Below are 16,088 nucleotides of genomic sequence, written 5' to 3'. Positions count from 1 at the left end.
AACTAGTTTTTCCAGAAAATCCGCTAAAAAAAAAATGCAGTCAGATCCCTATCAGAGTTCTCCCTCTGGCTCAGGCTATCCAGATGTTAATGAAGCCGCCTGGGGAGGGTGGGGGAGGGAACAGAGAGATAGGAGATTAGCACCTCAGAATATAGCCAGAGTTGCTTGTCTTGCTTGGAATGAGTATTATATCTGAGATTCCCACGAGTGCGTCCCCTATGTGTGCTGGCTGTGTGGAGATTGCCCCCGGGGGGTATGGCCCGCTGGAGTCATGGTCAGATCCTCCACTTCCAGCCCCACGCCCAGCATCAAGGCTCCCCTACTGGGATGGTGCACTCTCAACTCCAAAATCAGTCGCTGCCTCCCGGGGACTTCTCATCCCTCCAGCCGCGTGGCCGTGCCACCTCCGAGAACCAGTTGGGCCTCCTCCCGGGGTTAGTTCAGATGGGTGGAGCAGCTCCCCGTGCTTGTGCCGTGACCGAGTGTCCCGGCTGGGACGCTGTTCTCCCCACTCCAATACCAGTCGCTGCCTCCCGGGGACTTCTCCTACCGGCTGAGTCCCACGCCGCCCGCGCGACCCGGCTGGTCCCCTTCCCGGGGTTAGTTCAGGGGAGTGGAGCAACTGTCTGTGTTTATGCTGTACCCGCGTCCAGTCCAAATCCCTGCGGGACGGTTCCCCGGCTCGGACGCTGCTCTTTCTGCTCCAAGACCAGTCACTGCCTCCCGGGGACTTCTCCTACCGGCTGCGTCCCACGCCGCCCGCGGAACCGGCTGGTCCCCCTCCTGGGGTTAGTTCAGGGGGGTGGGGCAGCTCTCTGTGCTTGTGCTGTACCTGACTGGTACGCTGGCTCCAGGCTCTGGAAACAATCGCTGCTTCCCCGTATTAGTTCGTTCTCCGTCTCTAAATCTGTGTTTGTTGTTCAGTGTTCGTAGATTGTTATGTATGTGATCGATTCACTGGTTTTTTCGTGTCTTTGTTGTAAGGGGGATCCGAGGTAGCGTCTGCCTAGTCCGCCATCTTGGCTCCGCCCCCCCCGAAGGGACTTTTAACACAGCTATCAGTAAAAGGGTATAAGAGCCAAGGATGTATAGAAGGGTGAGGACCATAATGAGAGAGCTCAGGATGTAGAAGACAATCTCAGTGATAAGAGCTGGAGCACAGGACAGAGACATCAAGTGGTCCATGTCACACACAAAGTGATCAATGATGTTGGGCCCACCGAAGGACAATTGGGAGAGTTATACTGTGGAGACTGAGTAACTAAGGAACCTAAACACCCAGCAAAGAAACATCAAGATATAGCAGAGTCGTAGGGTCTTGATGGTTGGGTAGTGCAATGGGTGGCAGATGGCAAGGTACCGATCATATGCCATGACACGGAGGAGATATGTTTCAGTTATACCAAGGGAGGTAAAAAAAATAGAACTGGAGGAAACAGCCAGCAAAGGAGATGGTTTTTGTCTATGAGAGGACGTTGGCCAGCATACTGGGCACAGTGGAGGTAATGTACCAGATTTCAAGGAAAGCAAAGTTCCCCAGGGGAATATACATTGGGGTGTGGAGTCGCTGGTCCCATCTCACAGCACAGACAATGGTGCCATTTTCCATCACGGTAAATACGCAGATCCCAAAGAAGAATGAGAAGAGGAAAATTTGCATCTCCTGGCCACCAGAGACATTGTTCATGAATCCTAGGGCTGCAGAGAAGACAGAGAACAGCATTATACAAGCTGTTTTGATTCCTGAGAAACCTGTAGGAAACCTATGTATGGCACATACGTTGGCCATTTGGCAATTATATTGGAATAATCCATTCTCTGACTCTTCCTTAAAAGCCACGAATCAATGATCCTAGTGATTCTAAATTTCAATAAAATTGGGTTTGTAGCAATAGAAGCTTTATATTTTATGGATTTTCTTTATCAATGAGTTAAATTTGAAAATACTTCCCTCTCCTCTTTGAAGTTTTGAAAACTCAGAAACATCACCCTCTCACCTCTGTGAAAGGCAGCAGAGTGACTATCAGTTTGTGTTTCTTTTTCACACCCATAGTTATTTTAATAGATTCACTCTTAGTCTAAGTTACTTTTTATTAGGAGTGGAATGACTATGTTTTTTGAAACCTCTCACCCAATGGAAAGTAGTTGACACACTTCTCACATCACACAGAGCTGTGAATGTCCGTTATATAGTTTCTCTGTGTTGTCCACATCAGAATAATTTTCTCTTGTAACATATCAGTGAAGTATAAGTCTTAACACGGAAGCCAAAAGGAAAGGTCATGGTAACACTTTCCTGGAGAGTAGAGAGCTAATAGTTACCTCAGAACATTCCTTGTATTTGCTTTGCTTCAAACTATTATTTTAAACCCTCTAATTTATCAACGTGGCTGCAACAATGAGCTCAAGCATAACAACAATTGTAAGGGTGGTGCAGGACCGGGCAGTGTTTCGTTCTGTTGTGCACATGGTCGCTGTGAGTAGGAACCGACTCGATGGCACCTAACAACAACAACAATTTATCAACTGAATCTCTGCTACTCTAAACAAATACAGTGTTTTAAATAATTTTGCCATAAATGTCATTTGAAACAATTTCTTTCAAAATACGTGGTTTGGCTACTTACAAGTAATCTTTGTTGTGTTATCCAGGTATTGCACATGATAGGTTTCCACATTTCTGACTGTAATCCCACCTGCAAGAAATTCAGAATCTTAATAAACTCAGAAAGATCATTTATTAAAAATCAAACAAATGGATATGCAAACGTAACATTATCTCTAAATGTTGCTAAAGATCATTTCTTGTTGCTGAGCACACATGATATTTTCTTTTCTTGCAGGTTGGTGATACACAAAACATACACGTAAAAAATATTCAACAAGCCTTATCCAAATGCAAGGATGTTTATTAATATCACTTGGTATAAAATTAAAAAAAAAAGACTTTAATAATAGAGGAAATGGTTGGAGGGTAAAAGTATGGGAACTCTCTGTACTTTTAGCAGAATTTTTCTGTCAACCTAAAACTGCTCTAATGAATAAAGTTTATTACATTAAAAAGAGCACTTTATTTGACAAATTTCAAATAAACTAAAGTGCTTATGCCTTGTGATTTTAGTTTATTAACAACACAGTATTTAAAAATTTACTTTTCTAAAATAGAATCCTTGTTTTTAATAATTAAGAACATAAAAAATATGGAAACAGAGAAAAATGAGAAATCATCTCACTTTCCAGAGAAAACAATTTTAACTCTTTGGAGCATTGTGTTCCTCTCTATTCTTAAAAAAAAAAAAAAAAAACCAAAATGAGATTTTCAAAATACATTGCTTTATAACCTCTTTTTTCCATGTGAAAATATATGGCCCCACATCATTAATTCAATCACTGCATTGTCTTCTATTGTATAAATTGAATCAACCCCTAGTGATAGATATATGCTTGGCCTATAAAATGATTTTAAGATTATTAGAATATTTAATAATTAGTGTAGCACGTTGTAGTTTTTGATGATGACTATGTTAGATATCCTTTTGATCCCTATCATATACTGAAGCCAGTCAGATAAAACCCTACTACATATATTGGCATAGTGGTTAATTATTAAGTGCTACGGCTGCTAACCAAAGGGTTGGCAGTTTGAATCCACCAGGCGCTCATCGGAAACTTTACAGGGCAGTTCTACTCTGTCCTATAGGGTCGCTATGAGTCGGAATCGACTCGACGGCACTGGGTCTGGGTACATATGGGATAAATTCCCTATGTAGTTCCATGTTGTTTTTGTTAGGTTCTGCCTAGTAGGTTCCAACTCATAGAGACCCTATAGGACAGAGTAGAACTGCCCCATAGAGTTTCCAAGGAGCAGCTGGTAGATTTGAATTGCCAACATTTTGGTTAGCAGCCGAGCTCTTAAACACCACACTACCAAGGCTCCTAAAAAGCAGGGTACCAGGCACCTGGAAGGTGGAATTGAACCACTCTGTTGCCAGACATCTACAGGTTTGAAACCTGTGCCCCAGACTACTGAGGATCAGTCGGGTGGTATTTTCCCTAGCATGTTATCCACTGGGGCATGTGACGTATTGACTAAATTGTATGTCTATGTTTTTCTTTCTAGACTGAAAGCTCCTATAATTCTCGGATGATGTTAAATTCATCTTTATAATCTCAGTTGACTCAGTTTCTGGTGTACAGTAGGCATTTATTAAATGAATAAATGGATAAATGAATTTAATGTTCTGAGTTTCTGAACATCACCATAACTGAGTTTCCAATCTGAACATCATTGGGCAGAATCTTGTGTGACTCTGACTAAATTGTCAACAGGGCTACTAATCCCAACTTGTGGCCCAGTAATCCCATCTTGCCTCATATCTCTCTCACCCTTTAGGGTCCATTCTAAATGTAAGCCTCTCCAGTCATTTACTCTGTTTTACATTTTCAACCCTGTAATGGACATTTTGCTCAGTCCTTTTCCTTATTCCATCTTTTTCTTCCTAAGTGTGTTCCTCCTCTGTATTTGCTTCTTGGTGAATGATTCTTCTCTCCATTCATCAATCCATTCAGCATTTACCAAAGCCAGAAACTTGACAGGCACCCAGATCTTTCTTCTGTCTGGCCCAGTAGAGAAAGTTCATCAGTTGATTTTTACATATTAGTTATTTTTGCTGCAGAGTTGATGGAAACACTGAGGTATGAACTCATGGGGCAATTTCAAAAAGGGGGTGGAGGTGAAGGAATGGGAAGAGAGTGTTGTTGAGATTCTCAATGGGTGCAATTAAAGTTGTGTCTTAGAAATTTCTGTGAAGTCTTCAGTCTCCCCTTGGGGTGGTTTGTGCTCAGGAGTCCTTGGTGTAGCATCCTTTCTTCCACCCATAATCTTCATATAGTTTAGGGTAAATAGGTCTCTAGAGGGAAAGCAGGAAAACTGTGTTAAAAAGGCAATGGTGAGATGTGTGTATGGATTTACCGAAAACTTCTTTTTGTTTCCAGGAAAAGCCTTTTTCACTGTGAAATTTAGAAAATGTTCAAGTGTACATTGTTTATATTCTCTGAGGGTGTGTTTTCTTCACACAATTGACAGCAGTAAATTTAATTACTGATAGGCTATTTCTTTTCTATTTGTCGTATTTGTTCTTTTTTTTTTCTTGTTTGGATTATCCAAGTAATTTTATTATTTAGTTTTCCCCTGATTAGCTTTTTAGTTATACACTCTTGGATAATTATTCTAGTAATTATAATACGCATCCTTAATTTTACAGTCTATACATTAAATTGAAGCCCTGGTGAAGCAGTGGTTAAGTGTTAAGGCTGCTAATCAAAAGGTTGGCAGTTCACATCCACCAGCTGCTCTTTGGAAACCCTATGGGGCATTTCTACTCTGTCCTGTAGGGTTGCTATTAGTTGCAACTGAATGTATGGCAATGGATTTGGGTTTGGTTTTGGTTTACCTTAAATGAATACTTTTACCACTTTCTGAACAATTTAAGATCGTTCTCCGTCTCTAAATCTGTGTTTGTTGTTCAGGGTTTGTAGATTGTTATGTATGTAAGATCGTAACAATGGTTTAAACCCATTTATTTATACATTTTATTTGTACATATGTTATAAATCCCACAAGATATTACAATTATTGTATAAACAGTTGGTTGTTTTTTATTTATTCACATATTTATCCTTCCTAGAGTTCATTCCTTTTTTCACTTTCAGACCATTCCTTTGTATTGCACTGGAATGTCACCTCTGTCATAAACCAAGTGACTTTATATCTCTGGGTCTTTTATTGGGCTTGCTAATTGGTTCTGTTGGCCTATTTGCTTACCTTTGCCCTAATACCACAGTATCATCACCTTTGTAATAAGTCTTGATGTCTGCAAATATAAGTCATCCACCTATATATTTTTCTTCCTTCTTTTCTTTCTTTCATATTTCTCCTTCCCTTCTCCTCCTCTTCCTTTTTCTTCACTATTTTTTTATAGCTATATAGTATTACATTGTTTGAACATACTGCAATTTATTTGTCCATTCTCTGCTCATGAGTATTTCAATTAATATTAGGACTAAGGACTAGCTTGTTAATATTCCCAAAAACAACTGCTGGAATTTTGGTTGGTATAATGTTAAATCCATAGAGCAATTTGGAGAGAATTGATACTTTCACGACACTGAATTTTAATTCATGGAATAATATAACCATCATTAATTTAAATCTTGATTTTTTTTTTCTGTCATGAGGCCTTGTACATCTTTTGTTAGATTTACTTTTTGGCATTTGATAATTTATTTTCTATACTTTAAAAATTTTTATTTTGCTTTAAGTGACAGTTTACAAATCAAGTCAGTCTCTGACACAAAAACTTATATACACCTTGCTACATACTCCCAATTACTCTCCCTCTAATAAGAAAGCCCGCTCTCTCCCTCCACTCTCTCTTTCCATATCCATTTCGCCAGCTTCTAACCCCCTCAACCCTCTCATCTCCCCTCCAGGCAGGAGATGCCTACATCGTCTCAAGTGTCCACCTGATCCAAAAAGCTCACTCCTCACCAGCATCCCTTTCCAACCCATTGCCCAGTCCAATCCATGTCTGAAGAGTTAGCTTTGGGAATGGTTCCTCTCCTACGCCAACAGAAGGTCTGGGGGCCATGACCACTGGGGTCCTTTTAGCTTTAGTCAGACCATTAAGCCTGGTCTTTTTATGAGAATTTGGGGTCTGCATCCCACTGTTCTCCTGCTCCCTCGGGGGCTCTCTGTTGTGTTCCCTGTCGGGGAAGTCATCTGTCATAGCTGGGCTCCATCTAGTTCTTCTGGTCTCAGGATGATGTAGTCTCTGGTTCATGTGGCCCTTTCTGTCTCTTGGGCTGATAATTACCTTGTGTCCTTGGTGTTCTTCATTCTCTTTTGATCCAGGTGGGTTGAGACCATTTGATGCATCTTAGATGACGGCTTACTGGGGCTTAAGACCCGAGATGCCACTCTTCAAAGTGGGATGCACAATGGTTTCTTAATAGATTTTATATGCCAGTTGAGTTAGATGTCCCCTGAAACCATGGTCCTCAAATCCCTGCCCCTGCTACGCTGTCCTTCGAAGCATTCAATTTATTCAGGAAACTTCATTGCTTTTGGTTTAGTCCAGTTGTACTGACATCCCCTGTATCATGTGTTGTCTTTCCCTTCACCTAAAGTAGTTCTTATCTGCTATCTAATTAGGGAATACCCCCTCCTGCCTTCCCTCTCTCCCCCTTTTCATAACCACAAAAGAATTTTTTCTTCTCAGTTTAAACTATTTCTCAAGTTCTTGTAATAGTGGTCTTATACAATATTTGTCCTTTTGCAACTGACTAATTTCACTCAGCATAATGCCTTCCAGGTTCCTCCATGGTATGAAATATTTCACAGATTCCTCACTGTTCTTTATTGATGTGTAGGATTCCATTTTGTGACTATACCATTATTTATCCATTCATCTGTTGTTCGGCACCTTGGTTCCTTCCATCTTTTTGCTATTGTAAACAGTGCTGCAATAAACATGGGTGTGCATATATCTGTTTGTGTAAAGGCTCTTATTTCTTTAGGATATATTCTGAGGCGTGGGATTGCTGGGTTGTATGGTAGTTCTATTTCTAGCTTTTTAAGGAAGTGCCAAATTGATTTTCAAAGTGGTTGTACCATTTTACATTCCTGCTAGCAGTGTATAAGTGTTCCAATCTCTCCACAGCCTCTCCAACATTTATTATTTTGTGTTTTTTGGATTAATGCCTGCCTTGTTGGAGTGAGATGAAATCTCATCGTAGTTTTGATCTGCATTTCTCTAATGGCTAATGATCGTGAACATTTCCTTATATACCTTTTAGCTACGTGAATGTCTTTTTTAGTGAAATGTATATTCATATCTTTGGCATTTGATAATGCTTTGATGCCATTATAAGTATCATTAAAATATTTTATAGCTTTTGTTGCTGGTATATAGAAATAAAATTAATATTTGTATATTGACTCATATACAATGACTTTTTAAAAAATTCACCTACTAAATGTGATATTTTCTTGGGATATTATTTTGGATATTATACATATACAATTATATCATTTTAATTTCTTTTAGATATTACCCATATATGTATACAATTTTTTTCTATTTTATATCCTAACTTTCCACTCCTTGTAACTTTATTTTTCTTACCAAATTGCACTGGCTAGAACCTCAAGAACAATTTTAAACACAAATGTTTACAATGAGCATCCTTGTCTTCTTTTCAATCTCAAAGAGAAAACCTTTCAAATTAAAACATTAAGTGTATTTAATGTAGCTTTAGAAAAAAAATACATCGTTTTCAGTTAAGAAATAATTCTTTTATCCCTATTTTACTAAGATATTTTAAAATGGGTGATATTGAATTTTAATATGTGTTTTGCTGTGTGTTTTGATAAGATATAATGTTTATACTCTTTTATTTTGTTAATGTGATGAATTACATAGATTGATTTTCTAATGTAAAAGTAAATATGAGGTTTTCCGGTTTAAATTAAATTTGGTCTTGATTTTTTTTTTTTTAGCATATTTTCCCTGGTTATGATCATGATTAGTAGCTTAGCAATTAACCCTTCTGACAAATGTAGCTATAAAATCTGGACAAAATACAAGCAACCATTTGGATGCGTTGGAGAGCAATCTACACAAGGAAAACGTCAGGGACTGCAATTCCAGGAAGAAGGCAAAAGTGTGTTCCATTCACCTCCCACACCCCCACCCCAGCATGTTTGACAATTAACTAAAAAAAAAACACACCCATTGCCATGTAGTAGATTCCAACTCGTAGCAATCCTACAGGACAGAGCAGAATTGTCCCATTAGGTTTCCAAGGAGTAGCTGGTGGATCCAAACAGCCAAACTTTTGGTTAGCAAGCAGAGCTCTTAACTATGCCACCAGGGCTCCGACAATTCACTAGTTTTGGGGGAATATGGAAATGTTGAGGCATGGGAAAGAGACTGGGGTTTGTAAAAAGTCTGAGTAGAAAGCACTGGTTTTACTGAACTGAGGAGATAAAAATTGGACCAGTGAGTGTTTGAGAAAGATATTCTTGAGAGAGGCTGACCACAGAGAAGTGACACCCAGAATTTGATGAAACCTTCCCTCAATGGATTTTGGGATTCCTAGATGCCCTGGGGGAGCAGTGGTTATGAGCTCGGCTGCTAACCAAAAGGTCAGCAATTCGAATCTAACACCTACTCCCTGGAAAAATTATGGGACAGTTCTATTCTGTCCTATAGGGTTGCTATGAGTTGGAATTGACTTAAAGGCAATGGGTTTGGGGTTTTTTTGTTTGTTTTTAATGGGGTGCCTATTTTTTTTTTTTATGCCTTTGAATAGACTCCATGGCAAAGATTTTTGTTTTTGGTTTTTCAACTGTTCATGAAGCCCTGGTGGCTAGTAGATAAGCGCTTGGCTGCTAACCACAAGGTTGACAGTTTGAAACCATCAGCCACTCCTTAGAAATCCTATGGGGGACTTTTACTCTGTTCTATAGGATTGCTATGAGTTAGAATCAACTCAATAGGTTTGGGTTTTTTTGGAGATGTTCATATGCAAGATGACACTTCAAGAAATCTAGCGCAAGCAGAAACCCAGAGTCTGAAGAGATAAGCAGAGATTTCAAGAGTCACAGGGTGCAAAAAGTACAGAAATAGGAGTCAGAGCACACTAGAAGTGGCCGTGGTACACGGTCCAGGCTTCAGATGAGATCTCATGAATGCCATGTTCCTGAGTAAGGAATGTATCCCAGGAGGAAGATCAAAACTGACATAGACTATCTTTAAAATGCATAAAAATAAGTTTTAAATGGGATTAAAACTATCTGCACCTACTCTATCTCCCTGGTGAAAGAAAACCTTCTTCTTGAGTTGGTTACTAAACCCGGTGTCTACAGAATTTTTTAAGCATAATATGCTGCATTCTAAAAAAAAAAAAAAAAAATGAGGCAATGCTAAGAAACAGGAATAAATGATCAAAAACCAAGAGAAGAAATAGACAATAGAAACAGACTCGTGGGTAGTTAAGGTTTGGATCAATACTAGGATGAATAAGTATATGAATGACACCTGTTTTTCTTTTTTTAACCCAAATAAGAGGTTACGTATGAGTTTAACATTGCTCAAGAATCTTTTTGATTAGCACTTTCTTTGTATTCTCAGAAATTTCTGCAGGGATCTTTTCATATCTTTGTTCCTAAGACTGTATATCACAGGGTTAAGGAGAGGGGTCACAACAGAATAAAACAGGGTCACAATTTTCTGCATTCTGTCTTCATGCTCAGATGTTGGACTCCCATACATGACCAGTACTGAGCAATAGAAAAGTGAAACCACAGCCAGGTGAGACCCACAGGTGGAAAAGGCTTTTCTTTGTCCAGCTGCTGAGAGGACCCTTAGTACAGCTCTTAGGACCAGAGAGTAGGACCCCATGATGAAGAGAAAGAGAATAATGATGGGCAGAAGAGTTAAGGTGGAGAAGACAAGCTCCATCACAGGAGCTCTTTTGCAAGTGAGTCCTAGAAGAGGACCTGGGTCACATAGGAAGTGATCAATTATCCTGGATCCACAGAAGGCCATCTGGGAGATGATGATAATAGGAATCAGGAACCAGAGGAAACCAAACACCCAGCAATTGACTACAAAATTGGTGCAGAGTTGTCCAGTCATAATGGTTGGATAGTGTAGAGGCTGGCAGATTGCAAGGTATCGATCAAATGCCATAACCGCCAAGAAAAAGCATTCTGTACAACCCAGAGAGAAGAAAAAGTAGAATTGGAGAAAGCACCCAGAGAAAGAGATGACTTTGGTCTCAGAGAGGAAGGTGGCCAACATGTTGGGGACAGTGGAGGTGACATAGCAGATCTCGAGGAAGGAGAAGTTGGCAAGAAGGATGTACATGGGAGTATGGAATGTTTGATCCCAGCACACAGCACAGATGATAGAACCATTCCCGATGAGGGTCAGGAGGTAGACAATAGAGAAGAGCACAAAGAGGAGGATCTGACCCTCCCTGGGGCAAGGGAAGCCCAAGAGGATGAAGCCAGTAAAGATGTTGGAGTTGTTGAGGGTGTTGTAGATTTTCATGTGTTTGTGAGCTGTAAAAGACCAGCAAATACTGAATAACAGTGTAAAGAGAGATGGGTCCCCAGATTTATATTTGAAACATCTTTGGAAAGAAAAGAAAGAATTAAGTATCAATTGCTACTTTTTTTCTATAATCCTGAAATATTGTCCTGGCTTGTTTTTTTGCTCTCATTCAGATTTTCACTGTGGGATCATGTAAACCTGTGGTCAGATCTGATAAACTCTTGAAGTAGAGTGCTGTAGAGGTATTTATATAAGATTTACACATAGTAGAACACACACAGACACCCACCCACCCCGCCACACACACACACTCACAGATATATATATATACATATAAATATATCTATAGATATATATCTATATATACACGTATCACCTGACCATGTTGAATTTTACCTGAACCCCGTGAGCCTGGAAAACAGCCATGATTAAAGAAACCCCTTTGCCCTTTGTGTTCAGGAAAATGGCTCACTGCAAGTGACAATCCTTCTTCACAGGACTTGGATACAACTCATGGATTCTCCCTTGTGTATCTATGACAAGGTGAGACACATATCCTCGAAATTCACATGTTTGCCTTATAAATACTTAACTGAGATTATGAACTGCTTGTTCTCTCTGACCAATCAGAAATGAAATGCTTGTTAACAAAACTTGAGTTACGCTTTTCCCATCTCCACTGCCCCTGCCCTAGTTCAAGTCATCTTTTTTCCCATGGACCACTGAAATGGTGTCTTAACTTTCTTCCTGCTTCCATTCTTGCTTCACAACACACTGCTCCCCATGCCACAGCCAGAGTGGCTGTTTAAACAAAGAAAATCAGATCATTTTCTTCTCTTGTACGTAGACTTTAGTTAGGTTTCCAATTCACTCAGAATAAAATAAAATCTCTAAACTGTGGTCTTTATTTTGCCCCTATAAACATCTCCACAATAATTCCACTATGAATATCTCCGTAAGAAATTATGAATGACATTACAAAGAATGGGAATTCCAGGACACTTCATTCTGGTCTTGCAGAACCTGTACATAGACCAAGAGGCAGTTGTTCAAACAAACAAGGGGATATTGCGTGGTTTAAGTCAGGAAAGGTAGATGTCAGGGTTGTATCTTTTCACTATGCTTGCTCAGTCTGTAAACTGAGCAGATATTTAGAGAAACTGGGCAATATGAAGAAGAACATGGCATCAGGACTGGAGGAAGACTCACTAACAACCTGTGATATGCAGATGACATAATCTTGATTGCTGAAAGTGAAGAGAAATTGAAGCACTTAACGGATGAGGATCGAAGACTACAGCGTTCAGTGTGGATTACTCCTCAGGATAAAGAAGACAAAAACCCTCACAACTGAACCAATAGGTTTTCATTTACTTGGATCCACAATCGATACCCATGGAAGCAGCTGTCAAGGAATCAAATAATGTATTGCACTGGGGAAATCTGCTGCAAAAAAGACCTCTTTAAAGTGTTAAAAAGCAAAGGTGTCACCTTGAGGACTAAGGTGTCCATCAACGGATGAATGGGTAAATAAATTGTGGTATATTCACACAATGGAATACTACCCATCGATAAAGAACAGTGACGAATCTGTGAAACATTTCATAACATGGAGGAACCTGGAAGGCATTATGCTGAGTGAAATTAGTCAGAGGCAAAAGAACAAATATTGTATAAGACCAATATTATAACATCTTGAGAAATAGTATAAACTGAGAAGAACACATACTTTTGTGGTTACGAGGGGGGGAGGGAGGTAGGGAGGGAGGGAGGGAGGGAGAGGGTTATTTACTGATTAATTAGTCGATAAGAACTGCTTTAGGTGAAGGGAAGGACTACACTCAATACATGGAAGGTCAGCTCAATTGGACTGAACCAAAAACAAAGAAGTTTCCGGGATAAAATGAATGCTTCAAAGGTCAGCGGAGCAAGGGCGGGGGTTTGGGAACCATGGTTTAAGGGAACTTCTAAGTCAATTGGCAAAATAATTCTATTATGAAAACATTCTGCATCCCACTTTGAAATGTGGCGTCTGGGGTCTTAAATGCTAACAAGCGGCCATCTAAGATGCATCAATTGGTCTCAAACCACCTGGAGCAAAGGAGAATGAAGAACACCAAGGTCACACGACAACTAAGAGCCCAAGAGACAGAAAGGGCCACATGAACCAGAGACCTACATCATCCTGAGACCAGAAGAACTAGTTGGTGCCCGGCCACAATCGATGACTGCCCTGACAGGAGCACAGCAGAGGACCCCTCAGGGAGCAGGAGATCAGTGGGATGCAGACCCCAAATTCTCATAAAAAGACCAGACTTAATGGTCTGACTGAGACTAGAGGAACCCCGGCGGTCATGGTCCCCAAACCTTCTGTTGGCACAGGACAGGAACCATCCCCGAAGACAACTCATCAGACATGAAAGGGACTGGACAGTGGGTAGGAGAGAGATGCTGATGAAGAGTGAGCTAATTATATTAGGTGGATACTTGAGAGTGTGTTGGCATCTCCAGTCTGGAGGGGGGATGGGAGGCTAGAGAGAGTGGGAAGCTGGCAAAATTGTCACGAAAGGAGAGACTGGAAGGGCTGACTCGTTAGGGGGAGAGCAAGTGGGAGTACGGAGTAAGATGTATATAAACTTATATGTGACAGAGTGACTTGATTTGTAAATGTTCACTTGAAGCTCAATAAAAGTTAATAAAAAAAAAAAAAAGAATAAAGGAATGAAGACTCAGTGGTTTTACAGAAGGGCCAGCATGCTCTAAGGCTCTGAAAGCAGTGTGCACAGGTGCGGTGATGCACTGATGAGTACACTTTCCTTACTTACCTGGTGGCATTTCTGGCTCCAAGAGGAACTTGTGAGAGGAACTCCAGCCACAAGACTCTCTTTATTAACAAGACCTAAAAACTGAGTCAGGAATGGCGAACAAAATTTTTGACTCCGGAGACTTGCTTCCTTACAGTGTAAAGAACCTAAACAAATGGAATTCATTCTTCAGGTCAGTGATTATTAAGAGTTTACAAGTCTCTCCTGCAAGGACCCATAGTTCCCCAGTGTGCTCCTTGGGAGGTATCACTCCCTGTGCTTGCATCTAATCTAATCTATATTTGTGTATATTTCCCCCATGGGCCCGATTAGTGAGACACAGAGATCAGGATAATTATTCAGAGATGCCAGGGAAACTTTTCTCTTAGTGGAGACATCATCCTCTAAGGATCGAATCTACTGTGGAGAGGGAGGAAGATGAAGAGGGTAGGGATGGGAGGTGAGGAGTGGTGGTTGATGGGGGAGGAGAGATCACAGTGTGAGTGTGTGTTTGATCTTCTCTTGAAATAGACTTAATTCATTCTTGGTGACTAACCAATAAGCAATTATATTAAAAAAATCTTTGTCTATACATAATTTAGTTTTGTTATGTCTGATATAAAATAATCTCCTTTTTCAATTTTAAATGTAGTTTGAAAATATCTGTTCGAAAAAATTTATTCATCTGTAAATGCAAAATTTATAAGGCTTCTGCCCTACATGATTAATATTACTGAAAATGAAAATTATGCACTATAAAGTGTTCAGAGGTGGGAAGTGGGAATTCTTTCAGTGATATCAGTGGAAGGAGGACAAAAAAACATGAGGCAGAGGACCCGAGGACCTGAGAGAAAGATGAATTCAGTCTGAGATATAAGAGCTCAAGTAGAGATCATGGCTGAGTTTAGCAGTGAGAATAAGGAAGTGTAAGTTTTCTCAGAATGTAGTCCCTGCACCAGCAGTATTAGCTTCAGTTGACAACTTGTTAGACATGCACATTTTTAGGCCCCACCCTGACCTATTGAATCAGAAACTCTGAGTGTGGGGCCCAGCAATCTGTGTTTACAAGCTTTCCAGTGTTTGTGGTGCATCCTAAAGCTTGACAACCACTGTGATAGAAGACAGAGCATTGGAGTCAGTAGGGTCAGGAATCAATTGAGAATAGTTTCAACAGAGGGTTAAGGATGATATTAGTAGGGATAATTGTCACTTAGAGCTGAGCTACACGTGATGTTCAGTGTGTGTCTTAGTTATCTTGTGCTGCTATCACAGAAATACCACAAGTGGATGGCTTTATCAAAGAGAAATTTATTCTCTCACAGTTTAGGAGGCTAGAAGTCCGAATTCACGGTACCAGCTGCAGGGGACAGCTTTCTCTCTATTGATTCTGGGGGAAGGTCCTTGTCATCCCCTGGTCAAGGAGTGTCTCAGCCCAGGAACCTCGGGTCCAAAGGACACGCTGTGCTCCAGGTGCTGCTTCCTTGGTGGTATGAGATCCCCATGTCTCTCTGCTCTCTTCTCTCTTTTATATGTCAAAAGAGATTGGCTTAAAACACAAGCTAATCTTGTAGATTGAGTCCTGCCTCATTAACATAATTGCCTCTAATTCTGCCTCATTAACATCATAGAGGTAGGATTTACAGCACAAAGGAAAATCACATCAGATGACAAAATGGTGGACAGTCTCACAATACTGGGAATGATGGCCTAGCCAAGTTCACACACATTTTTTGGGGACACAATTCAATCCATGACAGTGTGGGACTAAGATCTAGGCGTCTGAAAAAGCATAGTTGGATTTAAGAACTGGAAGAACTTTTGAAAGAAGTATAGGATAGGCAAGGAAATGGTGGAAAAGATTATTCAGACATTTTATGAGTGTGGGAGACCTGGGATAAAGAGGGACACTGGGTGAGAGCAGGGTTGAATCTAAAGAGAAGGTAGCAGTAAAGGAAAGAATATTGGGACACAGATAATTTGGGTCCTAGTCTGAGTATTCTCACTTATTAGATGTAAGAACTTGGTGAGCTATAGTTTCTTCAAATATTAAATATATACCTTTCCTGTGTGCCCCATAAGGCTGATATAGCATATGGGGATGAAATTGTTGCCAAACCCTAGAAGGTGGGTTCTGTCTGGAGCACTCAAACCTGCCAATAAT

General features: G+C 40.3%; 1 protein-coding gene and 1 non-coding gene across 2 annotated transcripts; both read right to left on the bottom strand.

Moving 5' to 3' along the window:
• Window positions 1-3,956: 3,956 nt before the first annotated feature.
• Window positions 3,957-4,043, bottom strand: TRNASTOP-UCA (transfer RNA opal suppressor (anticodon UCA)). The gene has a single exon. It is a non-coding gene; the product is annotated as a tRNA-Sec (tRNA).
• A 6,014-nt stretch (window positions 4,044-10,057) lies between these two features.
• Window positions 10,058-11,135, bottom strand: LOC100658530 (olfactory receptor 11G2-like). The gene has a single exon (XM_010601017.3). It carries the CDS (start codon window positions 11,118-11,120, stop codon window positions 10,173-10,175), a length of 948 nt encoding a protein of 315 aa, XP_010599319.2. The 5' UTR covers window positions 11,121-11,135; the 3' UTR covers window positions 10,058-10,172.
• Between the last annotated feature and the right edge of the window lie 4,953 nt (window positions 11,136-16,088).

The sequence above is a fragment of the Loxodonta africana genome, chromosome 10 (genome assembly GCF_030014295.1).
Source record: "Loxodonta africana isolate mLoxAfr1 chromosome 10, mLoxAfr1.hap2, whole genome shotgun sequence".
NCBI classification, from domain to species: Eukaryota; Metazoa; Chordata; class Mammalia; order Proboscidea; family Elephantidae; genus Loxodonta; species Loxodonta africana.
This window is presented reverse-complemented; position numbering and strand designations above follow the sequence as displayed.

Excerpts from the sequence above, each read along its gene's own strand:
- LOC100658530 (XM_010601017.3), bottom strand. The coding sequence starts at position 11,120 with ATGAAAATCTACAACACCCTCAACAACTCCAACATCTTTACTGGCTTC.